The sequence below is a fragment of the Sceloporus occidentalis genome, unplaced genomic scaffold, assembly GCF_023333645.1.
Source record: "Sceloporus occidentalis isolate IW3139 unplaced genomic scaffold, rSceOcc1.0.p SCAF_7, whole genome shotgun sequence".
Taxonomy (NCBI): Eukaryota; Metazoa; Chordata; class Lepidosauria; order Squamata; family Phrynosomatidae; genus Sceloporus; species Sceloporus occidentalis.
In genome coordinates this window covers 54,437,072-54,464,678 of record NW_028316987.1, presented here as the reverse complement: position 1 = coordinate 54,464,678, position 27,607 = coordinate 54,437,072, and the positions used below count along the sequence as shown (strand labels likewise).

At 38.2% G+C, this 27,607-nt stretch overlaps 1 protein-coding gene and 1 pseudogene across 7 annotated transcripts in view; both read right to left on the bottom strand.

Moving 5' to 3' along the window:
• The window catches only part of TBC1D5 (TBC1 domain family member 5), a 329,050-nt gene that overhangs the window by 25,364 nt on the left and 276,079 nt on the right, over window positions 1-27,607 (bottom strand). For 5 of the 7 annotated variants that reach the window (XM_089532982.1, XM_089532977.1, XM_089532978.1 and 2 more), the window contains 6 exons: window positions 25,594-25,700; window positions 16,509-16,594; window positions 13,490-13,737; window positions 10,679-10,768; window positions 9,434-9,538; window positions 2,686-2,849 (listed from right to left, as the gene is read on the bottom strand). In XM_089532982.1, the coding sequence (XP_089389108.1) occupies window positions 2,686-2,849; window positions 9,434-9,538; window positions 10,679-10,768; window positions 13,490-13,737; window positions 16,509-16,594; window positions 25,594-25,700 (800 nt within the window). The remainder of the gene's footprint in view (window positions 1-2,685; window positions 2,850-9,433; window positions 9,539-10,678; window positions 10,769-13,489; window positions 13,738-16,508; window positions 16,595-25,593; window positions 25,701-27,607) is intronic. The other 2 variants (XM_089532981.1, XM_089532983.1) reach the window with 2 other exon arrangements.
• LOC149309748 (mitochondrial disaggregase pseudogene) lies at window positions 14,535-16,348 on the bottom strand (annotated as a pseudogene).

Sequence of the window (27,607 nt, the reverse complement as noted above, 5' to 3'; positions counted from 1 at the left end):
AGATACTAACAACTGAAGGATTACTGAGATGGATCTCTGTGTAATGTCGTAACTATTAAAATATAAAAATAAAAATGCTACGTATGATTATTTTGTAAACAAGCAAGATGTTAGCCACACAGACAGAATGGTAGATATGTGCAGCTCATGTGAGTATGTGTATGGAATGAACTAAATGTGGCAGACTTGTTTAAATTGGAAATATGGTTCCTATTGATCATTAGTAACAAATGTTTTTAAAAAATGAAACACATTCACGTACATCTTCTTTGTTATTCATGTCAATTATAGTCCATAAGTATTAGAAGCTGCCAAATGCATGATAGAGTGGTGAACAAACAAGGTTAATTTTTCCTCTAGCATCATTCAGCCAAGCTTATGATGGGTAAGCATATCATATGTAATGTTTCCATTCCTTTGCAATATTTTGTTTTAGCGGTTTCTGGCAGCAATATTCTAATATATAAATTGAAAGCCATGGCAGGTTTCTAGTGACATTAAAGAAATCCCTTTTCTGTCTCAGCAAGTTGCATATTACACATAATGTAAAGCTGTTATACCTGCAAAAACACTAACACTTTTTAAAAAAAGAATTGCAAGTGAATAGGTATAGACTTTACCAGAGTTGATTCCAAATTTTCCAGAAATTTTATCATTTCTTAAATTCAAGGGTGGGTAACTGTAGGGGATACAGAGGCAAATTTTCACCCTCATATCAGGCTATACCACTCTGTTTTTGGGCAGTGGTGTCCTCACTCCTGGTGTCATCCAGTGAGGTGGGAGCTGCCAGGGTGTGTGTGGTGGCAAAAAGAGTGTGCTGGGCCCTCTCCTTTGCTGCTGTGGGATGAGTCTTCTTGTGAGGAGGCCTCTGCTGCCACGGTGAACCTGGAAATGGGCCACTTGGCCCTCTCCTTTGCTGATGTGGTGGTGGAGGTCTCCTCATGAGGAGGACTCTGATGCCATGGTAAAGCCAGGAGGGATGCAGTGGAAGGAGGGCCTGACTGGGTGTCACCTCTTTTTTGGGTCACATCCCCCATGCCCCCCAGTGATGCCACTGTTTTTTGGCAGGGCTTTTGCTGATTTTCAGTAGAGGTGACTTTATGCTTGCACTTTCTGTTTTGGACAAGGTCTTCATTTCATTTCATTTCATTTTTTATTTTAGGTTCCATGGAGCTTTTGAGGGCTGTAAAAATGCCTCTGAAGCCATATGTGCCCAGAAGGCAAAAGAAACCACCACCACCATCAGAAAGAGTTATCTGTTCAGTTGCACCTAGTAAATAGTGGTCATGGACAGTAAGCATACCCAGAGATTTCTAATGTCACTGGAATTTTTTTAACCTGAGGAGATCTACTTAAAAGCTAGTTTTCCAATTATTTACTGAAGAACTAGAAATCCTATTTTTTTTTTGAGGGGGGTAACAGCTCAGGGACAGGAATCAAGCAGCCTCTAGATACTGTTGGACTGCATCTCCCAGCATTTCCCACCATTCCTTGCCATTGCCTATACTGCCTAGGATCCCAGGGTTGCAGGCAGGTAATGTTTGGAAAGTGGCATGATTCCCACCCAGTGAACAGCTTATAATCTAGTGCATCTTATTTTTACTACATTTATCTCTCTGTCTTCCCCCAGAGAGCAAAAAGCAGGAGAGCCAGCAAGAGGGTGAAGGGTGCCCTTCACTCTCCTCTGGGTCTCCTGCCTTTTGCTCTCTGTGAAGAGCAAGAAGCAGGAGAGTTGACAGGAGAGTGAAGGGTGGTTGGCTGTGTGTGCACGTGCGTACCAAGCACTCTTCATTCTCCCCTGGGTCTCCTGCTTCTTGCTCTCAGGGGGCACCAAACTCACAAAACATTATGCTATTCTTAATTGTATGTACAATTCCATATATATATATATATATATATAGAGAGAGAGAGAGAGAGAGAGAACACCAAGAGACCATACTTTGTATAAATCTCACCTACTCTTTCTTCCCTCAAAGTTATTTTCTGAAAAAAATGTAATTATAATGAAATACCTGTGGTGGCCTCATTAAAAAAATTGCTCAGAAGGTGTATTATGTGATTATCACAGAATTATTGTGGGATAAGAAAAGCATTAGATATAAATGCCAGTTTCATAAAGGAGATTACAGATCATATTCAAGTAAAAGTGGGAATTCCAATAAACTCATAAAAACAATGTTTGGTGAGAAAAACAACTCAAATTCATTTAAAAAGATAAACCTTGGAAAATATAAATTACTATGATTGACAATACCTAGCTTTGCCTGGGATAAAAACCTACTGGTTGCATGATCACCACAGTGAACCCTCTTTCCTCTCCTTCCAACAAACCCATTTTCTCTTGTGCTGGTCTTTCTCTCCACTCTGGTATTGATTCAGCCTTTACCAACCTCACCTGGGTTTTAGAAACCCGTTTATCCTTAACTCTCCCCACCACCCTTACAAAGCACCAAGGGTTCTCCTGGGGTTGCCATACTCTAGCTCATGTTTGCAAATTGTACAGCTTATTTTCTCATACGAACACAAAGGACTAGAGTGCAGGAAAAACTATTCCCCATTAAATTCATGAACAAATATATCCTTTGCTTCTGTTCAGTGCCTGCCTATTTATATAAGTAAACTAGTGCAAATAAGTTAGACATTATGATACACACAAAGTGTATTTTGTAGGTAGAAGAGACTTACAGACTCTTTCTTGGTCATACTTCTGCTGTGTGAGCGAGAGTGGGAAATAGTACTGAAAAAGGATTCTTTCTTGGTTGCAGACAAAGGTGGAGACCCTGTGTATTCACGTCCCCCAGACAAACTTTCAATGCTTGGAGAAGAACTGACATTTTTTGAACTCTGCCCTGCAAAGCAAATAGAGGGAAGCAAAAAGGATCAGTGGGAATGTTGCCATCAAAGAGTTCCCTATCTGAAGTGTCATTCATGACTTTCATAAACAGATTAACACAGAGTGGGATTTCATGACACCAAAGCACATCTGTCCACACATGAAAGGAGATATGAAGTGCTACTGTGAAATAGATAGACCTGAACAGAACTACTGTAGATTTCTGCAATGCATTCTCTCTGTACCAAAGAGTTACAAAGCAAAACTTAGAAAATGAATTCAATGTATGAAACACAGACACTGTACTATGATAAGTCCACTTCAGTAGTCTATTTATCCACAATCTTTTATTTACAAAACAAAAGTTTAATATTTGTTGTACTAGGAATTTTAAGTGATGTGGTGGTAGAAGCAGGGGGAGTTATACATAAAGGACAAAGTAGGTATATATTGCGTATGTGGTTCTATAGGCCATCATTTTTTTATTCAAACAAATACAGCCCTATTCACATATAAGACAGTCATACTGCAGAAGTCAGAAAGAAAACTCCAACTGACACACAATGTTGACGATCTGTTGGGATGTGTGTGTGTGCAGGAAACCAGGGTAGTGAGGGAATAGAGCAAATATATTGGAAGAAGATATACTGGCTCTCTGCAGAGGAGCATTTCACACTGCATTGTTTTATTGCAAATTCGACTTGTTTGCTATTCATTGTTAAGTTTATGACAGACAGAAATTACTTTGTACTTAAAAAGGAAAGATTAAAATCTTCAGGAATTCAAATTCAATGCCATGTAATGAAAAAAAGAGGCATAAATCAGTTCCTCACTTGGATTTTTGGTATCTGAAGCCTAAAACAAACAAACATTATAATAACTCTGTTATTTAGTTGGCATAGATAATTTCATCTAAGACTGTTAATTTGCTCTTCCTTTTTTCTCAATCTTTTTACAACACTTAAGGAATGTAACTAGAACAAATAAAGCATATCAGTAACAATTAAAAAAAGTCAGGAGATAACTTTCAGAGGCGGTTAAGAGAGGAAGATTTAGGGATATTCAACAATTCAGCAAGTTAAACAAAACCCAAGTACAGACACAGGGAAGACCTTCTTCTTTATTCCAATCCAACCAATTCAGATGTAGGTATGGTGTAGAGGAGGTCTTAATGGCAGGCAAGGAGAAGCCACTATCATTTTTACTAAGGTCCCAAGACATTTTGAACATTGTGAATTTCATGTAGAAACAAATTGGAATTAGAATCCCAATTTCTGAATTTCAAGTCAGCCACAAGCTAATTTTGTAGCCTTTGGGAACTGATGTATTTAATTGACCGCTAGAGATGTAAAATATCCAGAAATCATGACACCATTAGGGGGGAAATGTCTTCAAAGGGGGAAAAAATGAAATTTTGGAAGAAAACCAATATATGCAAAATACTTCATACTAGTTCAGCAACACAAAATGCTCCATTCATAACTCAGCATACAAAATATTTGGTTCATTTATACAATTCAAAAATATAAAATCCTTTGTTTCATATAAACAAAATTGTGAAAACATCTTCTACTAAAGCGAGAGCTGAAAACTGTTGCCTTGTATAGCACCTTAGATATATTTTAGTTTCTGCCACCAGGAACCATGAGTTTAATAATAAGCAATATGAAGTTGAGAGAGCCAGTGTGGCATAGTGGTTTAAGCATTGGTTTATAACTCTGGAAAACAGGGTTCAAATCCTGGCTCAGCTCACTGTGTGACCTTGGACAAGTCACACTCTCTCAGCCTCAGAGGATGGCAAAGGTAATAAGAATAATAATAAATAGTTTATTAATATTTTTCCGCCTCTCCCAGGGGGATCGAGGCGTGATTACAACCAATAAAATACATACAAACACATCAGTCAAATACAATGACAATAATACTTCAGTTGAAAACTAACTCTATCATAAATAATGATCACAATGAATTATACAGTAGTCAAAGAGGTGGAACAATATCTTTTACACAAGGTCAGGTGGATGAGCTGGCTGGAAGAGAGCCGTCTTAATCGCCTTCTTAAATTCTTCCCAGGAGGTAATGAGACGGATCTCTTCCGGAAGACCATTCTATAATTTTGGAGCAGCTACAGTAAAAGTTCTTCGGGAAGTCGATACAAGTCTGGTTGTCTGTTGTTCTAAAAAGTTCTTCCTGGTTATTCTGAGAGTGCAGGGTTTGCCAAAAAAACAAACTCAGTTGTAAGTTCACTTTAGGGTCTTCATAAGTTGGAAATGACTTGAAGGCACACATCATCAACAACAAAATGAAGTGTATTTGGACAGAAACAGTCTTAATCAGTCATAGTCTTAACTTCATAGTCAATATTTCATTTTGCTTAAGCAAACTATCTAAATACAAAGTTTAACTCAAGATTGAAAATACTGAATTCTTCAGCATTACAAGAGGTCCGCTCTAATATATTCCTCTCATGATGGTGGCAGCATAGGTACAGAAATGTATCCTGGATGTGAATGCTGAACATGCCTACAGTATGCACAGGGATTATTGTTTTCTAATCCTGCATGCTGTTTTAAATATACATCTTCATGCTATGCACTTCCTGGCATTTTGAGTGAGAAGAAAATATTAGGCTTTTTCTCCTACGTTTAGGGAAAAAAACCAGTTTCTACACTGGAAAATTTGTTCTTGAAAGAAACAGAGAAACATTTAATTTAGTTTTTTCCCCTGAGGCTTCTTATCTCTAGTTATAGTGCACTTGCTAAATTTGTACTAAAATGATGGTATGCCTGGCATATTTTGTAAAATTTCTATAAGAACTGCTAATCTTATCTGTTTTGAACCTAGTTTAGCATTTATAGTAGCCTCTTCCTATTACCACTAAAGTAAGATAAGGTGAACTTTTATGTCAAAAATATAAGAGCCCCCCTCACCCCCAAATCATACTTGATGTTCAATATAAACAGTCATCATCACTGTACAGCAAAAAAAGAAGTATGACAGGCCAAGTAGTCCTAGCATGAAGGACAGCATTATGTCCAAATTAAACTGTAGCATATCACCAGTTATTACTGAATGACTATGCAAATTTTCAAACAGTACAGAAGTCTTTTCCAGACAGAATAATTCTTAATGACATTACAGTGATGGGGACAACATCTGTTCCTTGCTAAGTGTCAGGTTAGAAAAGAATGAATTAGTGACCTGACTGGATTAGCGTTACTAAGGACACTTCCATATCTATCAGATACTTCTGACCATTGCCTAACTGTGGCAAATGGATTTGTAAGAAATGTTCTTAAGACAGAGGTTAAAGGGGGCTCTTATCATCCTATCCCATCTTTGAGGTTTGCCACATTTTGTAGACCATCCTTCCCAGTACTGAACCCATTACTAATAAATATAAATATTAACATCTGACGTGACCTTTCAAAGCTAGTGTAACTAACTACCTTCCGGCAGCCAAATTAAAAAAGATCAAATAGCATGTGACAGAATATTGTCATATGGCAAAATATTACAATCGTTTTTTAAAAAATTGATACAATGTTATACTTGGATCAAGGAAACCTGAGTTCAAATTCTCATATAGTTACTGAGTGACCTTAAATGTAGGTTGATGTGAGCATAAATGGTGTGGGTGCCATATAAGGGTACTTTTGTGGAAAGACAAGAAAAGAATCAAATTTGAATCTGAACGTATCTCTTTAGGTTAAAAAAATTCCTTCTACTAGCTACTGTTGCTGTTAATTGCTGTCAAGTCAGCTTTGACTTGTGGTGACCTATGAATGAGAGACCTCCAGGACAATATGTTATTTTCAGCCTTGTTAAAGTCTTGCAAACTCAAGATTATGGTTTCCTTGATTGTGGCTTCCTACTGCCTTTCCTCTTACCAACCACAATCACCTTTTCTAATCAGTCATGCCGTAACATGGTGTGTCCACAGTACAATCTGATGGTAAGTCCACAGTACAGTTTAATGTTTTTGGCTTATATGGAGAGTTCAGGCTTGATATGTTCTCAGACTCTTAGGGCCCGTACAGACAGGCCAAAATAAAGCTGCTTCGGGTCACTTTTGAAGAATGCTGTTCAAATGATGCATGCAGTCTTCCAATCACAGGTTGCTCTGATGGCATAGATATAATTGTAAAACTGTATAAGAATGCTGTTCTCACCAGTAATGGGAGGACATGTGATGTGAGAGGCCATAAAGAAACTCTCAGAGTGTGAGTTAGGACCCTTGTACGCTGGGCATGAATCCTCACTTTGAAGAGCTTATCTGAGGATTCAGGTAACAAGGTTAAGAGTCCTGCAATCTGTAAACTGCTATAGCCTTATATAGAAGAGGAATACAATCATTTTGATTAAAATGTCTTTCTCTGACAAGATCCTCCTGTTCCTCAAAATCTGACCATTTTCCTCCTTCAGAGTGACAGAAAAGAAACAGCTTGTTGAGGACAAGCGGATTTAAGGAATTAAGGGCAGCCTCTTCTTCTGTAATTCTGACCCCTTTTGACTGGTCATCTGCACTAACAGTGGTAGGCATGCAGTCAAGGTTTGACATTTGGGACAACTAAGTAGTAGTTTGAGCATTTGACTATGACTTTGGAGAGCAGGGTTCGAATTCCTGCTTGGCCACAGAAATTCACTCACTCCTTGGACAGGTCACACTCTTTCAGCACCACAGGATGGAAATTGCAACCCCCTCTGAAGAAAACTGCAAAGAAACTCCATGATAAGGTCACTTTAGGGTTACCATAAGTCGCGAATGACTTGAAGGCACACAACAACAACGAGTGACCTTAGCAACCTCAGCCACAGCAAGGTTGGAGGCACAGCTGATATCAGCTTCAACAAGGTTTATTTCCAGCCCTTCAAGCTCCCAAACTGTAAGGGTGGCTCCAGAGGAGACAGATGCTGGGAGGGAGGGGGATGACACTATGGGTGAATGTGTGTGTTTATAGACCCTGTGGGGATCAGTTAAAATCAATTGTCCTGGACAAGCCTCACATGCTTCACAGAGGGACTATTTGGGCTAGAAGTACCCTTTGCCTTTGTTTTTCTTATTTCCCAGCTCCATGGAAAAACAACAATATCAAATAAAAAAAGAGGTCATGAGGGGGGAAGGAAAAAAGTGGCATAAACAGCCTTTTTTAAAAAAATGCAAAGTGGACAGAAAGGAAAAATAGCTAGGATGACAGAGGAAAGCAAGTAAAGCCAAGAGAAAGTGGAGGGACGTATACAACCTTTCCTGAGCGATGCAAGGAGAAAAAACTAAGGAGGAGCTAGGGATCTAACAGGAAATACTCTCAAAAATAATGTGTTATCTTGCTTTGCTTGGGCAGTGACTGGAATCAATCCTTTCTTGGATGGCTCTTTCTCTGCTGGCTGAGAAAAATCTGTTTAAAAGCTCCTGATTGTGTACAGCTAATTCACTGATTATAAAAAAGCTAATCCATCACAATTAGGTTTAACAGCAGAAGGTCAGCAGGCAGCTAAAAAGCTGATCAAGACTGCAGACATTCTAATTTAAACTGCAAAATTTTATAGCAGTGTGGACAAAGGTGCTATGGAAGCAACTTTTTCAAATGAGAAAAAGTGTTTCCAGGTCAAATACATTGGACAATTCTCATAAACTAGCATTTTTAATGAAGAAAAATAAATGATTATGTGTTGCATGATTCTCCTTGCTTTGGCTCTAATCTAACTTTAATGTAATGTTTCTCATATATTTATTGTTTATTAGATTTGTACCTTTGAATTTCTCCCCCAAATGAGATGCACTGTGGCTTCTCTTTCTCTAGCTGGAGTGCAGGGTTGCAGAAGATGAAAACTTTCTTTTTTTACAAAAGTCCTTACATTATCTTTTCTTAAGTTTTAGTTTTGAAAAATTCTCTCTCTCCCCCCCCCCCCCCCCCAGTATATTTATTACTGTTCAAGAGGAGACAGAACCCACTCCCATCAAAAAGCTTTTTTGGGAAAGCAGGTCATGCAGAGTGGGACAGAGAAGTGGAATGGAATCTTTCAATCTGTGAAATTGCTCGTTAACTCAATATAGGATACAAATCATTGTCAGTTACCTACTAAAATGTTGGAGAAGTAAGAAATAGTCTAAGTTTCGTATGGATGAATTTGGAATATTCTGTATTTGGATTCTGTATCTGATATATTTTGTATTTGCCTAACATAAATTTGATATGTTGATATTGCCAAGGACAGTGGGCAGCCTGTTTATAAAATAAGAGGCAAGGTAGCCTATAAACAGCATTTTTTAAAAAGAATACAAGCAGGCAGAAATAAACCGTCTGAAAAGCAAAGCCCGTAAAACATTATTTTGAAACCAGGGTTGCCATTTGAGAGAGGATACAAAGTATGGAAGTAAATGCAAGGTGAAAGGGAGAAGCATGGTGAAGAGGAAATGGAAAGAGGAAAAGGAGTGGGGCATTGTGGTATGAGCTGAGGCAAAGAGGAATGAAGAGGCAAAAATTGTGAGGTGCCCTGATGGGATGAAACTGGACTACTTTCAACCTGTAATAAAATATTTAATCTGTGAAGGAATTTGCACCTTTCCCCCCCCAAGTAATTACTGCTGTTTGCCCTTACTTTCTTTTGGATTTCTCCTGGGATTTCCTGCTTCAGTCTCAAACAGTACAGTGCTAGGAGGAATATGCTGAATACATGGTTTTCTTCCAAAGTCCTGCTTTTGCTCTGCTGAAGAAAATTAGACAACAAAGCAAAAACAAATGATGCAGCAATGGCACAATAATGTGTCCTGTTAAAATATAGGTGCTTCAAAAGAAGCGTGAGAGGGTATATTCAGAAATGAAAACCAACTAGTAATATTATTATTTAGAACACTAATATTCCTACTTGTGTTTGACAGCAGACATTAAGTCTCAGAAAGGAAGGTGGAGATATTAGATGTATATTGCTGTCTTTTGCTAGGTACGTATGGTACTGCTAGCAGGCGAACACAATAGAATAATAAAAATAATAAAATATATTGCCAGATTGGATTATTTTGAATTTAGATATTTGTGGCAAAATGTGCACAACTACTGTGAGAAAAGCTTTTTTATTAAACAGCTAAGCAAACTCCAAAAAACTCCAAGCATTTCTCTACTTCGAATCTAATTCCTGGACACCAATAGCAGAGATTAACAGCTAGACAGTAGTATAGAATCTTAAACGCTAGTCATGATAGCCTTGGACACTTCTATTTAGGGTCCAAGCAATGTATGAAAAATGGGTAAGGTAGCACTTTTCAAAGTAATAGCAGAGGCGGCTTTTGACAAGAACAAAACTGAAGTGAATTAAATGACAACAGCAACAGCAGCAAAGAAGTCCAGCTGAGGAAATGAAAAACTGATCAGCAGAGGAAAGGTAGATACAGAATAAATTGGTGAAAGAATGATAAATAGAATATAGTTTTATTTTTGCTAAAGGAAACTAAATGTCCAGTTTTAAATACAGACTCCTAATAAAAAATAAAAAATAAAAATAAATAAATATGTTTTCTGGGTTAAGAATAAATCACACACAGAAGTTCTAAATCAGATTGTTTCAGTGGGCCTGACTGGTATGCTAAAAGAGGCGCCTACATGAAACTGAGTAGGATAAAAATTATGAAATAAAATGACGTTTTAGTAGAGAATGAAGCTACCACCAGAAATGTAAGAACCATACTGAACATATCCCATACTGTAATGAAATAAAGGAAGCTTCCTTTTTCTAAACAACAGTGCCACTTAGTGGAAATATGATGAACGGTGCACACTGAAAATGACAACATCACAGATGACACTGACCAGTGTAAATCTAGAATCTCCAGTAACAATGTTAACATACCATGAGTTGCTGTAGCAACTGTCCCTTGGAGGGCACTTAGATTCTGGACAGGAACCGAGACTTGAGCATCACTGCCTGTAACTACATCTCCTAGTAAACAAAGTTAAAAAAGCCTTTACAGTATCAGAAATAATGTCTTTCAACTTTTGTACAACTAAGAATTGAAAAAGATGGTGTTCTGTTGAAAATTCAATATTTGACACTTGGTTTGATTTTCTTAATACATCTCCATAATAGCTGTCTTATCATTCCAAGTTACTACTTTCTTAGCTTGTATTTTCTATAATTCTACAGAGTGTTTGTTTGTCTCTTTGAATTTTTAAAAATCATTTTGTAGATTCCTGAAAACAAGAAACACAAGAAATATGTTTTATGAACACTGTAAAATAGTAAAACCTTGGGTTAGTAACATGCTCTCAGCCTCAGGAGAAAAGCAATGGCAAACCTCCTCCGAACAAATCTTGCCAAGAAAACCCCATAATAGGTTTGGTTTAGGGTTGCCATATGCCGGAAATGACTTGAGGGCATGCAACACCAACAACATAAAAGAGTGTACCAGAGGTACTTCCTATAAAGCATTTAAGGAAAACAATCTTATTTCATTTGGGGTCACACCTTTAAAGTACACAAAAAACTGAGATTCTTAGACTATTCTTCAACTGAGTGCTTGGTAAGAAAATACATTCTTTAGTATCTAAATGCTTGACTGAATTGCCTTTTCATAACAGTACAGAGCAATTTCAACTTTATGTTGAGCAGATTATTGCTTTGAGACCAGCCTGCACTACTACTGTTTTTTCAGTTGTGTTTTCACACCAAAAATTAAGAATATTACACAAAATTTCAAATGTAAGAAGAGTGGACATTATTAATAATTAAATTATGTACTAACAATATTCCTCAAAACTCTGAACAGATGCATTATTAGTGTTGATCTATCATCTACTGTTGGCCCTGCTACAAATTGTTATATTGCATAGCGTAGCTATTAAGTTTATATTTCCTCTTGAAATCTTGATTATCATACATTGTTCTGGACAACACATGTTCAGATTCTTGTTGGTATTCCTGTTGATTCTGTTTGTCTAGATTCTCTTTTATTAGAGTCTCCCCTATTTGGAGGACTAATTCTCTATTGTTAGCCAGATATTCCGTGCTCTCCAATTATTCCAAACAATCCTATGATTAACCCCCATTTTCAGCTGCTTTTAAATCGTCCCAATTTCTTATTCCTCCTCTCACTTTTCCTCTTGTCCTCAGTTTACTTCAGTTGCTGCAAACTGAATTCAAACTGCAAAAACATTATTACTCTTTCTGCTGCAGTTCATAAGAATTTGTCTCCATAATACAGGATGCAGTGTAAAACCTAATTCTGTTGTGATTAAAAAAACCCTAGTTTCTTGGTGTTTTAGCATACTAAAAAACATTTTAATATAGGTTGAAGCAGTTTGCTTTTGCCTAAGCCTCCTGGAAAGGCAAGAATTTCCCCCTCCTCTCCGTTCCCCTGATAAGCTGAGTACAGTTTGAGTGCAGTATCTCAGCTAAGTTCTTCCTTGGTACCAGTTCTCTGCATAGGGTGAGGTGCCCTCTCATTAGGCACTGGAGTGCCAATGAAGAAGCAGTAATCTGTTCCTTAATATCTACAATGTCATTGTTAAATAGTGACTAGGTTGTCTAGGTTGAATTTATCACGGTCCTCTCTTTGAGAGAGGGAACTACTCCCTTGGAATAAGGGATAATGCTCTTAGAAAGAATGCTGGTTACACAGTGATTGGTTAATTCAGTTAATACAGAATTTAATCTTATTAGCACAAGCTTTGAAGAAAACAAATTTATAAATCATCAGTGAAACTTGAAACTGCCATGACTACTTCTTCGATTAATGTCAGAAAATAATTTTGGGTTAGTATCTTACCCATGACTAATTCTGTTCATTATGAACATTTAAAATATACTAATTTATACTCACAGCAGGTTAAAAATAGTCAATAATTTACACTGAATAGAGTTGCAATACTTTCCGACCCCCACAGGTATCAATAAAAGGACAAATACAATACATAAATATTTTTAAAATATTCCTTTGCAATATTATTTAGATAACTGTGATGCCTCAAGTGCTCATACAGAGAAATTGGTGATGGTATTGATGATTAAATGTCTGGCAATGACTACTCAGCTTCCTTTATTGCTACAAGGGCAGATTTGCTGTGACTGTAGAGGAGCAGAGCTGGCAGATAGACCTAGAGGAAAAAGTACTGAAGCATGGCCATAAGAAAGCAGTAAGCAGAAGTTTAAAGAGACAGTAGTGGGGCAAAGAAAATAGACCTTTGGGTTACAAATACTACATCCCAAGTACCTGGGGATTCTGGAATTTGTAGTCCAAATGATAATGCATCAGCTCTGGAAAAGGAAGAGTGCAATAGGACCAGGTAAAGTAGATCAAAAGAGGGAGTAATGTGGAAAAGTAAACATGAAGATAGACAGAGAAAGGAAAAATCAAGAAAAGTTTGGGTGAACAGGGCCAGAAGCTGAGACATGGAACACACTCCCTCGGAGTGTAATGGAATCTCCCTCCTTGGAGGTCTTTAAACAGATGCTGGATGGCCATCTGTCGGGGATGCTTTGATTTCGATTTCCTGCATGGCAGGGGGTTGGAATGGATGGCCCTTGCGGTCTCTTCCAACTCTTATGATTCTATGGTTTAGAATCATAACCACTCAAAGGTTCAGCTGAAAGGCATTCTTATTGATTAATTGATTGACTGATTGCAGGGTTCCATTTTAGAAGTTAGTAATCTCGTATATTTACCTTTACTTAGCTGAACTGGAACACTTTCTGATTTCATCATTCTTTGCTGCTGCTGCTGCTGCTGCTGCTGTGGGAGCTCTACTGTGTTCCTAATGGGCACTGCAACAGAAGAAAAGCTGCCACTGCTACCTACAAGTGGCCCAGTAGCAGCACCTGAAGTCATGGCTGGGGAAATCAGCTTTCGGCCAAAACTCAATAAGCTACTGGAGACTTTATTTATGTTCAGTGGAGCAACTTTGGCACTGACTCTGTAAAACAGACAAATAACACACACTGCTGCTATTACTAGAATATATGACATTGCAAAAATGGCCAAAAGCATTCAGAAGGTATTTGATAAAAAGAAAAACTGTGAGACTTAATCATATTTATCATGTTAGAGATACAGAACCTGAAGCCTCAGCAGCAGTATATTACTGACAGCATTTGTTGTTAAGTACCATCAACTTTGACTTATGGTGACTCTATGAATGAGATACCTCTAAGTCACCTTGTCATCAACAGCTATGCTCAGGTTTTGTAGGCTCAGAGCTGTGGTTTCTTTGATTAAGTCTATCCATCTGTAATGCGGCCGTCCTCTTTTCCTATTGCCTTCTACCTTTCCTAGCATTATTGTCTTTTCTAGTGAGCCACGTCTTCTCATGATATGGACACAGTATGACAGTCTCAGTTAAGTCAACTTGGCTTCTAGAGACAATTCAGGCTCGATTTTCTTAATAAGCTTAGTAAGACATTAAGCTGATTTTCATCCTATAAGCTTTCTTCAGAAGCGTGCAATGCCACCACTGTGGAAAGGTAGTGCCATTGGTAGATACTGAATGCTAACTGATGGGAATAACAATATGAGTAGACTATCCATCCTGCTTGTGGGCTTCTCATAGTTTCTTGGATAGCCACTGTGGAAAATGAGATACAGACTAGTTTGACTATTTGTCTGATTCTAGGCAGGACTCTTCCTATATTCCTAACAACTAAATTCTCTGATACTCACCAGTATAATTCATTATCTAAGTTTAACAAACTTGTTTATGATAGTAATCCTATGCAATTCTGCAGTGAAACAGACCTATATCCTATTTTATTTTATTTTTTTCTTTTTTATTATAATAAATTATTTTATTACACATTCTGAAATTCTGCCATGGGCTGACCCTCAGCCCTCTTCCGGACCACTGGGAGGGGCAGGTGACCCATGGCTGCCATCACTGCAACAATGTCTATAAGGGGAAGGACATCTCTTCGGGTGCCAGTGGGGCTTGGATGTCGTCCACCGTGATCCGCAAGGTGCAGCCACGCAGAAGGAGCTCTTGTTCGTAGGCAGCGGTCAGTTGGTTCACCACCCGGCGCTCCACCTCGGGCTTGATGGACCTGGCTCCGTAGTGCAGGTTGTAGCCGTCGGCCAGAACATCCATGACCTCCTGGTCCCAGACCAAAGTGATGTTGTGCCTGGCCTTGGCTTTCTTTGCCCAGAAGCTCAGCTCTTTGTTGACCAGCTGGATGAGCTCCGAGTGGCAGAAAGGGAGGAAGTAGACAATTTCATTGATTCTCCCGAGGAACTCGTCCCTCCGGAAGTGAGCCTTCAGGATCAGGTGGATGACTTTCTCCTTGAACTGCGTGGAGATGGTTATCTTGTCTGTCATCTGGACGGCATCCAGTTTTTTGACAATCCCCTTGCGGCTCATTTCCATGGCCTCCTGCTGCAGCTGCAAGGCATGCTGCGCAATCTCGTCGCTGGCCACGTTGGAAGTCATGATTAAGATGGCAAAGCACTTTTTTTAATTCAGTTGTTATTAATTAAGCCAGCAATATCAGCTGGATGTGTGCTGCTCCCCTCCAGTGGCTCTTCCATGATAGTGGCGTGATCCATCACGGTCATCGTTGTTGCCATGCAGTGCTGCCATCATAAGCATGAAGGCCTGTTGTAAGAGCTGCAACATGATGGTGAGGACATCTGGGTGGGCCTTGTCCACTTCATCGAAGAGGACCACTGCATTTGGGCACTGCTTGAGCTTCTTGGTCAGTTGGCTGCCCTGCTCGTGACCAACGTACCCCGGAGGGGAGCCAATAAACTTGGCAACCTCGTGCCTCTCCTGAAACTCGGACATGTCCAGCCTGATGAACCCCTTCTTTACGTCTTTGTGCAGATACTTGGCTGTCCGATTGGCCAGCTCTGTTTTACCTATTCCTGACGATCCCAAGAAGAGGAAGACCAGGGGATGCTCCTTGTCATACCAGCCATTTCGCTTCCTCTGGCGGCAATGGAGGCCCTTCTCTTTGGCGGTTTCGTAGACCTGGTGAATTCGTCTCCCAGGTTGGGGTCAGCTCCGGCCGCAAGGAGGAGCGTCACTGCCGTGGTGTTTTGGTTTATGGCTGCTACCATCAGTGCTGTCCAGCCGAGCCTGTGCCGGGCATTGACGCTGACTCCTTCCTTCAACAATCTGTCCACTTCAGAGACATTGTTGATCAGGGCAGCTTCAAGCAGAGAATCTTCTTTTGGAGCTGCGTCCCTTGAGTGACTCTGGCTGTGGAGGCCGTGATGGCGAAGGCGGGGATCCCTGCAGCATGCCTGTGGCTGCGGTTTTCCCTTCCTCCTCCTGCACGGTGCCTCCCTCTGCCGGCGCATTCTGGGTTGGGCCAGAGGCGCAGACGGCTGGGCTCCTTGGCCAGAACCGGGTGGGGATGATGGAGGCGGCAGTGGCAATGCTGGTGGTGGTGGGGATGATGGTGGTGGTGGTGGCTGTCCCTGGAGTCTGTCCCTGCTTTTGTGGCCCCTTCTTCTCCCTCTGGGCAAGGAAGCCGAGGGAGCCAGCCAAAGCCTCTGCCATTCCCAAGGCTGCCTCCTCCAGTTCCTGCTGCTGCTCTGCTGTTTCCTCTGGCAGCAACGCCTGCGTCCTGCGAGTCCACCCGGGAAGCTCCGGCCCCTCGCTGCGCCCTCTGCTAACCTATTTCATTTTTCAAAAACTATGAATAATGTTTGGCAAGTGCTAGTGAAAATATTAGGAATATGAAAATTAGTTACCGAGTTTTATTCATCAAGTCTGCTCCACGTGCTTTGTAGTAATCTAGATTTTGCTGAAACTGGTAAGTCACAGGCCTTGGATTTCTCTAGAAACAAGAGAATTATCATATTTTTTAAAATCTTGAAAACATGAAGAACAAAGTGTCATTCATTGAAAATTTCAGTTAGATTAAAACAATTATAGGCCAATTTTTATATCAACATTCAGAATAAGGAATACAAATCCTTGCTTTGCACACTGTCCTAAATAAATTTAATATCTCAGTGTGCTAGATATAGGATTAATTATTACTGAGTTTCAGATTACCAGGTATGGCCACTAGATGGTGTATATAACCTTCTCTTCATCCATTTAATTCCTTGAATTAAAAGGAATCTATCTGTTACAGAATACTTACATAGTTACCCTATTTTCTCTCCAAAGGTGGCAAGTGAAAGATTTACATCGTTACATCCAGCTAAACATAATTTTATAACAATTTATCTAGACTCATGCTTCTTTAAGGGCTGTTATACAAAATGTTGAAGGGAAGGATTTTAAAAAACAAGAGCTAGAACTAAGAAAACCCTTTACTGAATTGCAAAGATGCATAATGGGACACTGGCATGAATGCCTGATGCACACTGGTGTGCAATGCATGTAAGTGCATGAAGCACACTGGTGTTTGGTGTGTGTTGGTGTGCATTGCAAACCAATATACATTGCACACCGAAGGATATTGGGCATTGATGTGCACCGGGCATTTTGTCAGCTCTGCTGCATAATAACATAACTGCAGCGGATACAAACATTACACAACTGTGCAACTGTAATTCCTGTGGATGTAGATCCACTTATGAAGATGTAAGACACCAAAAGAATTCTGGTGAATACTTTTTGCTAACAGTAATTTAAGAATACTTTGACATTTAATTCTGACTTCAAGATTATAAACAATTGTAAACATATTCAAGATTGGTTTACAACTTTAAAAACAAAACTTTGAGACAAAAATTACCACTAAAGGAGGCCATGGTATCTTGTGTGTGGCTAGGCTTAATGAATAGCAGCTATGTCCAAGCAAAGTGATCTCTGACATTTCAGAAAAACTACGTTCCCACATGAGAACAGTAATTAAATGATGATGAATATTGCATGGGACCTATTCTCAGTTTCATGTAAGAGGAAAGACACTGTGGGTGACAAATGTAACAACAGTCCCTTGGAAACATTGCCAGCTCAGAGGGATTTATGATGCATGACATCCATCCATTTCCATTCATTCTGTTATACATCACATGAACTGTTTATATAGGAGGAGAAATCACCACTTTAATTTCCAGCCGTGTGGCAAGAGATTTGTAGAGCAAAACCTCTTGCTCCATCGCTCTAGTGATACAGTGGATTTAGAGGAGTTAAATAATAGTGGATCACCAAGGTTAAATAGCTGCAATCCTCATTCACTCCGAATTTGTGTGTGGCAGTCTATCACGCAATAACATGAAACCACATGATTGCGTTCAGACTGACTTCCCATTGCCCGAATTTGCGTGTAATGGGTTATCATGCAATAACGCTAAACCCCATGATTGCGTTCAGATTGCCATTGGATTATACTTCCAATTTTCCTTGTCTGATAAACTCCAAAGTCAAAGCAGGGTTTTACTGTTGTTCGTAGCTATACAGCAGTGAAGCTTTTATGCTCTTGCTAACTCAGTCCCTCAGGTGTAACCTTTGGCTTTTTCCATTTTCACTCATCAGCTAAACTGCTGGTAGATTTTTTTTTTATAGCAATCAGGACATCAGTTTTAAAGAAACTACACTTTTTATCAAGTTGAATGTGCCAGAGACAACACTTACAACCCTAAATTATTATTATTATTATTATTATTATTATTATTATTATTATATTATTATTACTATTAACCTTCATTTATAAAGCACTGTAAATTTACACAACGCTGTACATACAATCTTTTTAATTAGACAGTTCCCTGCCCTCAGGCTTAAAATCTAAAAAGACACCACACAAAAGGAGAAGGGAGTAGTGGTGGGGAAGGGGATGAGGTCCAGCAGTTCCTCTCTACCTCCAAGGCCTGGAACAAGGCAGATGGACTGGAGGGAGGGCTTGGCTTCATAATGGATGGTTAATCTTTATCCAGGGAGGCAGGCGACAATTATACAAGGCCTGGGAACGCTTCTCTGAACAGGACGGTCTTCAACTCCGTTTTGAAGCTGGTTAAAGAAGTGATGGCTCTTGTTCGCGGGGGAAGAAGGTTCCAGGAGTGAGGGGCAGTGAGTGAAAAGGGGCGAATCCGAGATAGGACAGAGGAAATCCTGGCCTGGGACAGCAGACCTTGACTATCAGAATGGAGGGCCCTAGTAGGAAGGTGAGGAGAAAGGAGGTCTGATAAATAAGGAGGGGCCAGTCCATGGAGGGCTTTAAATGTCGACAGCAGGAGCTTATACTAAATGCAGAAAGGGAGGGGGAGCCTGTGAAGGGATGCCAACACAGGAGAGATATGGTCAGAGCGGTGGGTGGAAGTGATAATGCGTGCAGCTGAATGCTGGGCAGAGATTAAAGGACGGAGGTGAGAAAGAGGAAGCCCTGCCAGAAGGATGTTACAGTAATCAAGTCATGAGATCACTAAGGCATGGACCAGGATCTTGGCAGTCGAGGTGGAGAGAAATGGTCGGATTTTGGCAATATTGTACAAAAGGAATCTACAAGCCTTGGCTGTGGTCTGGATCTGAGGGATACACGACAGAGAAGAATCAAAGATAAAACCAAGACTGCGGGCTTGCTGGACTGGTTGAATAGAAATGTTGTCCACAGAGACAGAAAAGGAGTGTGGAAGGGTGGACTTAGAAGGAAAGACAAGAAGGTCTGTCTTGGACATGTTGAGCTTGAAACCTTGTTTACACTATCAAAAAATCCACACCCACTTCGATTCTGCTTTTTTAGGAATACAGAGTGTACACGTTTTGTTGGTAAAACTGCTTCTTTTACACATTTTTAAAAGCTTACATTTTACTCTACATTTTCCAGAAAAAGCTGGTTTTTGGGTACATCTATCCTATCTTGATCACAGAATGGATGGGTAAAGCATTTACCTTGCACTCTCCGTGGATGCCTCCACCATTTAATCTCCTTTCCCCCTTTCACCCCATCTTTCTCTCTCTTTACTCCAGGTTATTTAATGGAGGGAACTTTAAATTTCTTTCTTTTTTCTTCTTGCTTCACTACTGGCAGAAATTCCTTTTCCTGTGGTTCTGCTCACAGAAAGGGCTCTGCCCTTTTAGAAAAATAGCCCTTACAGCTGGGAATGCTTACCTGGGAGAAAGTCTGGGGCAACTTGGTGGGATGCTCAGCAGTCAAGATCACTGTCAGTTTAGTGCGTCTGCTAAACATTAGTCACGCAGGCACCCTCATTTGCCACCTCCCCTCATACCCACATGTCTATCCCTCTAGGCCCCTACCTTACCCTCTGCCCCTCTGCTCATGCGAGCAGGCAGTGGCCTTGGCACTCCCCTCCTCCAATTCATAAATGGTAAAATAAAAACATGGTGAAATAAAAGAATGCCAATAAATAATGATTAAGATTTCTCCCCCATATTTTTTTCATTTAAAGTATTCATATGCCATCTTTCATAGTTTTCTCAAAACTGCTTGCAAAAGGTACTTGACATTATAAAATAACTTTAATGCATAAATATAACCATCTCATTTTAAAAACTAAAAACTGCAGCAGTTTAAAATCTGGTTATGACATTTATACTACAGCATAGTTTGAAAAAAATTAGTTCCAAAGGTACGGAGCCACTATGGAAAAGTCCCTGGTCTAAATCCAGCTTTTCATGTCAAACATAGAAGACCTGATGAATCAATGGGAATTTAATAAATCAACATTTATATGAGTTTCATTGATTAAATTTGTCTGTTTTGGTTGGGAATAACAACTGGATTTATGCTGTTTTCAATATTTCTATGGCACTTGCCCATTCTTATGACTGGCAATACACTTAACAGCTCTTTACCAAAGCTGTAACCTGTACACTACAATAAAATAATTCAGCTGAATCAATAGATCAATTGTTGGGAAGTACTTTTAATTCTGATTTTGGGCAACTGATACATATTACATTACTGATAAACATTATGTTATTAACAATGATTTTGTGTGGGAAATTGAAAAATCCATATCTGAGTTAGCTAAAAAGATTATTGTTTAGCATATATACTTGACTATAAGGCAACCTCATGTATAAGGCAAGGGAAGTTTTTGGGGCCAAAATTATGGATTTTGCCATGACCCGTAGATAAGTCGAAGGTAAAACATGGCTCCTTCTGTGTGTGTATTTGTGTGTGGGGCAAAAGAGACTCTAACTGACGCTTTTTGCTTCATAGTTTCAGCTTTTGTTTTATCCTTCACTCTGTTTGTTTAAAAGCAATTAATCACTCAGGACTCTTTTTGCTTAGCTCAAGAGAAAAAGAAACTATCTTCCCATTGCAGGGGGAAATCTGAAAGCGCTTCTATCACATTGCTATACTGACCCATAAATAAGTCAACCTGGGATTTTGGGGTCAATTTCTGAGCATAAATTTTTAGACTTATAGATGAGTATATATGCTAAATATTGAAAGATAGCAACTTTTAATTGGTTGCACTCTAGCTACTGAAATGTGACAACTGATGTCAGTTTCTTCAATCAAACAGAATGAAGTCTCCTCTTCTATGGCAGTCACTAAAACAAGAACATGGGAACAGCAGGTTTCAAGAAAATATAGAAACTTTTAAACAAAAGTTTAAAAGACCTAAACAAAAAACAGTAACGTAAAAAGCAAAACTACAACTTTGGAGATTCATAAAATCAACTCACTTCACTGAGATGATGGTCTAAAGGTGTAGCTACCAACTGTTGTACTTTTACCATTTCTGTCACATTTATCTTTGCACGTATACATTAAGCATTTTGTTGCAACTAGCTAAATATAAGAAATCATGGCTTTGACTAAAACATTCAATGGAGCTTTTATAAGTATACAGCACAGCATTTACTCTTCCCTTTAATACTCTTTTTGGAGATAATTCCATAGGAAACAGTGGATGTGTTAGTAAATTTGTACCTAAACATGATAGGGAAACCATTTGTATACTAAGTATTAAGTGTATCAGAATGAATGGCTGCACACATTACAGCCTATACTTTAATATCGGTTTATGCAACAGTAATGGAAAACTATCACCATGTGGTCCCATCCTTTACAGTAGTTTTCCCTGACATGACACCTCTAGCACTGAACTACAACTCCTACCAATCTCCAACCATCAAGGCAAATGGAGTTAACAGAAATGAAACACTACCAATATCTTAAACTGATCTTACCCTCTTAATATCACTTGACAGAAAATAGGACTGCTCAGTTTCAAATCCTTTAAAATTTAAGGTGGAAAGGAAGTTTGGATGATTCAAAAGGGGAATCTCTATGGGTTGCCCTCACCAGACGCAAATTCAAATACGAAATATGAGCAGATGCTAAACATAGATGTGTTTCTGTGAATACATGCCAAGCATTGGTCCAGGTTACATACTTCTGCATGGTATTAGAGAATGCTAACTTAGTAAATTTTGGTGGGGCACAAAGAGATTGGGAAGCCGATGTGGTATAGTGGTTTGAGTGTTGGACTAAGATGACAGGAGACCACTGTTCAAATACCTGCTCAGCCATGAAAACCCACTGAGGGACATCTCTGAAAAATCCTGGTGCCAAGTGGAGGACCGACAAACCTTTTTAGGTCCTAGTTCCCATTCATCTGAGAATCTTTTCCAAGGCCCTCATGAGGTTAGAATACAGCAATCTAGGTATGGAAACGTCTATACTTTTATGATAGGATAGGATATTTTTATTTATGGTCATAGACCGATAAAAGAAGATACTATTTACAAAATGTTAGAATCACATTAGATTAAAACAGTATAGTATAAAATTACCCTATGATAATATAATATAATGTTGAAATTGCCTTATTTTGAGATCAATTCAGCTACTCTACCAATCTCTGCCAGGATATCAGTTAAATAGTTTTTGTTTTTCTTTCAGCAGAAATACTTGGGACAAATAGTGTAAACACTTAAACAAAAGTTCTTTGTACACCATCCAAAATGGTAATGTCCCTTATAACAGTTAAGCTTCATAATAAGTCATAGTGATAAGGTTAGTACAGCCGTATACAAATAAGAACACCCAAAGATGAAAATTACTTTGCTTATGTTGTTGTATTAGAATTTTATTTGCTATAGGGTAAAACAGATTCGCAAAATTCACAGTTAACTTAAAACAATAGTTTAAAACCTTTTATTCCTAGGCTTGACTGCCTTCAGGAAGAAAAGAACATCTGGTTATTTAAGGAACACAATATGTTCACATTTTCTATGACTTTTGTTTCTAATTGAGTTTTTAATTTTTCTTTATTTGAACAGCTCTAGTTAGAACTGTTTTTTAATCGCTTTATATTTTTTCGATTGCTATCCCTATGTATCTATTTTCCATCTGAAAGCGTCTGCTTTGAAAATTAACGGCACTTCTCATTGGTGGGGATACACATACACAAAAAAGAATGGCAGGATAGTAAAAATACAGCAAACACCTACTCTAGGTGCTTTGAGAAGAAAAACACAATTTCTTACAAAACACACATATGCATTCAATATACCGTCATTTTCATATCACTGTAATATTCAGAAGTATACTTTCATTTTAAAGAAATATATCTAAATTGCATAAAGTATGTAGATTTGGGGAATATATTTGCATTTAGCAAATGAATTTTTTTTGGGGAGGGTACCCTTCATAATATACCATTTCATATAAAAGGTACTGCGGCTGTATCCAAACTTCGTCAGACTTGGAACAGACTCATTGAAGTGAATGACACTCACATTAGTCACAAGTAACGCAGATGCCATTGATTTAGATGAGTCTATTCCAAAAGTCTACATTGAACTCACAGAGATTAGCATTATTGATATTGTTCTCCCAGTTGGTGTTTTAGTGGCACACCTTGGGAATGTTATAAATGAAAATTATGTATTTATTACAACCTACTTTAGAAGATCAAAAAGAAAGTCAAACTAAGCTAAAGAACTTTAGTAAAAACTATTAAGTAAGGCAATATATTTAGAATGATCAATTTAGGCATTTTCCACTTGTTCTACATAAATCACTCAAAAACTGCATGCAAATACTTTGAGAATTATATTATGCATAAAGCTGATAATGCTGGAGGCATAACTCAAAACCTGGTGTTTTAAATTTTGCAGAATCTGAGATTTTTTATTTTATTTTTAGGGCTCAAGATTTATTTATTTCACTTATTTCCTGCTTTACATTCGAGAAAATCAGGATAAGAGGTCAGAGTTTCTTTCTCAGGCATCAAGGCAGTTTTCAGGGCAAAATAATTTATAATTCTATCTTTAAAGAAATTAGTCTTCCATTTAGTATGACATATATACAATCTATGAGGGAAGAAAGGATATTTTGAAATAAGCCTGGTTTTTTGGGGGGGGGGGGATGTATATGATTCCAGTGAATTGGAAGGCATGACTTTATTATGTTTGCCCATTTTGTGGGGAAAGGAGAAAAGACGGAGATTAGTTACAGCTATTCAGAGGAAAAAGATGAGGAGTGGCAGTGATGGTGGTAAAATGGATACTTCTGTAAAATAACTCTATTGTATAGAATTAAATTTCCAGTTTGAAATAAGACCTATAATAGTTTGTACTGCTGGGCTGGATGGATCAAAGATTGCACTGCAGAGTTTTTTGTGGTTTTTTTGGGCTATGTAGCCACGTTCTAGAAGAGTTTATTCCTGATGTTTTGTCAGCATCTGTGGCTGGCACCTTCTCTGGAATTGCACTGCAGACTTTTTTATGGAATGAATATGTTTCCTTAGAGGAAACTCTGCCCAAGTTGTAAAGATGTCACAAGGGATACATGCAATCTAAAGTTAAATTGTTTTGTAAATGTAATGATTTGAAAAGACACCTGAAAATAAACCAACAGATCTGTATTCTTAAGCATATTTAACTGACAGTATACTCACAATGTTCAGCGAAGTCCTACTTTTAAATAAATATGCATGGACTGTTCCCTGTATAGATTCCTCAGTTTATTCCACAAAATATTTGTTCAGGTTTAATAATTACAACTATATGAAAATTCATTAGCATTATCTAAAGATTTACTGATTTTTCAGAAAACAATTTTGTGCATATATAAACCTGATCTATCTTATTATCTCTAAACACTACTTGCACTGAAAGGAATTTCTTGCTTGCTATTTATGTAAAATTAAAGATTTTATTACAGGACACACTGAAAATGTCTTTAGTTAATACTGAACAAACTGTGGCTAAAATCCTAATATCAGTCATGACAAGAGTAGACCAACTGAATCAATAGAATTTACCTATGTGTTGACTCATCATTCAACAATCGATTCAATGGTGTTATTCTAGTTGGGACTAACCGACAGGATACTAGACAGAATGAAAAGTCTCTCTGAAGAGCTTGAAAAAATTACTTTTTTGGAATTCAACTCTCAGAACCTCTAATACAGAATGACTGGCAACCATGCCAGTCCAAAGATACAACTTCTCCAAGCTCTGTGATGTACAGCATTTAAAAAAGGACCTACAGAAATCCATGGTGGATAGTTAACACTAGTTTTGCACTTTTCAATTTTCCATCTCCTTCAAGAAATACTGTCATTTCAATCTATGTGCTATCATAGATTAAGTCAATTAATTGTACGGTTTTCATTAACACCTGGAAATGCTCTATGTAACTAACCTGCATTGCTTTATCACCTGAAACTGGGATTAGAGAACAAAATTCTATACAAGTTTGAATGTTAGCATCTATCATCTTAGAACTGTAGAAACTGGTATATTGGATGCTTGCATGTCACTTTCTGCCACTGGTATCTTTCCCCATTAATCAGAAATATAATATCTAAGGTTTTAAGAACATTTGGGAATTTCAACTATTTCAGAGATTTTCATGTTTGGCACTTGGCAAACTTTCGCATTAGTATGACTTACCTTTGGATCTCTAAGGAAAAGAGCTCTTAAGATCAATGAATGGACATCTCCAATAGGTGGGTAATGCATCAGAAGTCCCAAGCAGGTCTGATAATTACTTGATATCACTGGGGGGGGGAAAAGGAAATATAATTGATGGTCTTCTCACACATTTTAGCATGAAAGTAAAAATTTAACATTAAAGTTAAAGCTGTACTTCAGTTTGTACTGTTCTGGAAATGCAGGTTTAGATCCAGAATTAGTTGTACTGTACTTTGAGCCACTTTACAAAAGGAGCCTTATGTGCTGTTTGCTCTCACATTTTATTACCTATTGTAATACTCTGTGTTTGATTGCTATTGTATTCTCTAACCTTACACTAGATAGTTCATTTGAGGGCATGTTGGATGTGAACCCAGGTATAAATGAATTTAAGCACACCTTTTCAGGCAGAACGATGTAAACTAAATAAGTTCTTATAGTATGGTTAGTCAATCTAATTGCTGGAGCTGGTAGAGCAATATGTATTAATTATTTTTCTACCGTTCACCATGCAAACAACATCTACATAGGTACTAATTGTGAATACATTTTACAACAACTTTACTGTTCTGGGAACTTCTGTTTAAGAAATATCAGTTTCATTTATTAAAAACCTTGGTGAGAAATGTTCTTGGAGTACAGGCAAAAATCACTGTGATTAAATGAAATCCCAAATATATTGACTGTTTTATAGCCTTAGAGACTTACTAGACTGATTTTTCCCCCTTTCATGTAAGTCAACTTCATCTCCTTCAGTACCTTCCCATCTCTCCCCAAAGAGGTTTATGAGGAAAAGATGCAGGGCTGGGCAAAATGAATAATTATAATCTGTGTAAGGAGCCACTTTATCATCTTCATTTCCGTTGCTGATCCGACAGCTTGTAATTTTATACATCTGCTTTCATTTGTAAAGCACTCACTTATCCTACTCATTCTTTATCTGTTCTCCCTGTTTCTTTTCCATTCCTTTTGTTTTTCTTGTTCATGTTCAGATACCTGTTTTCCCCCCTTTCTCCTTGAAGTTTAGCATAATGAATGTAATACAATAGGATCAGTCAAGAGTTTTTTTCTGCCAAGTATAATAGATGGACTACTCATTATATAGAACCAATCAAATCAAATGTAACACACTACAAGGCAGTTATGATAAGGATCCTTTATACATTGTTAAAATAAATAATACTGCTGAATGTAGTTCATTTTCCTTAAATGGGTTTTGTGAAACAACATTTGATGCATTTTCTTCATCATTCTAACTGAAACCAAATTTCTATACTTTCTTATTTCTTTCTGTTGTGGAAATGATGCATTACTGATTTTATTTTTAAAGATTATTTTAGTGAATGGATTTCATTCAATAATTAGGGCTAAAACATTGATAGATGACATTTGCAGTATTACATTTTATAAAACAGCAACCCAAGGGAAGCAACACTGTGTGAACAAAATCAATCAGTTTTAAAAGAGGTGTGTTTCTGCTGTTGGTAAATGTAGGCATTATACATTATAGATGTGTTAGGACCGAAGTATTTTATATATTCTACAGAACAGCCACTTACAATACAATCCTATGAATGCTTACTTTGAAGCAAGCCTACTGTATTAACAGCATCTTACCACAAAGTAATAACTGTTACTACTGTAGAGAAATTGGCTTGAAAGCACATTTTAAATCAATGAAAGTGTTAATAATCTAATAGATACAGGGATGAACATTCAAACACTATAATGAGCAAATTACAAAAGCTTTACAGTATATACTCGTCTATAGGTCTAAAAATGTATGCCCAACAATTGATCCCCAAACCCCAGGTTGACTCATTTACTAATCACTACAGTAATGTGATAGCAGCTCTTTCAAATTTCCCCATGCAGTGCATAGAAGAGTTTATTTCTTTCTGGAGTCAAGCAGAAAGAGTCCTGGGTGATTGACTGTTATTGTTGTTTAAGAGTCCCTGTCCCGCCCTGGCTGAAACAAAAAGCTGAAACGATG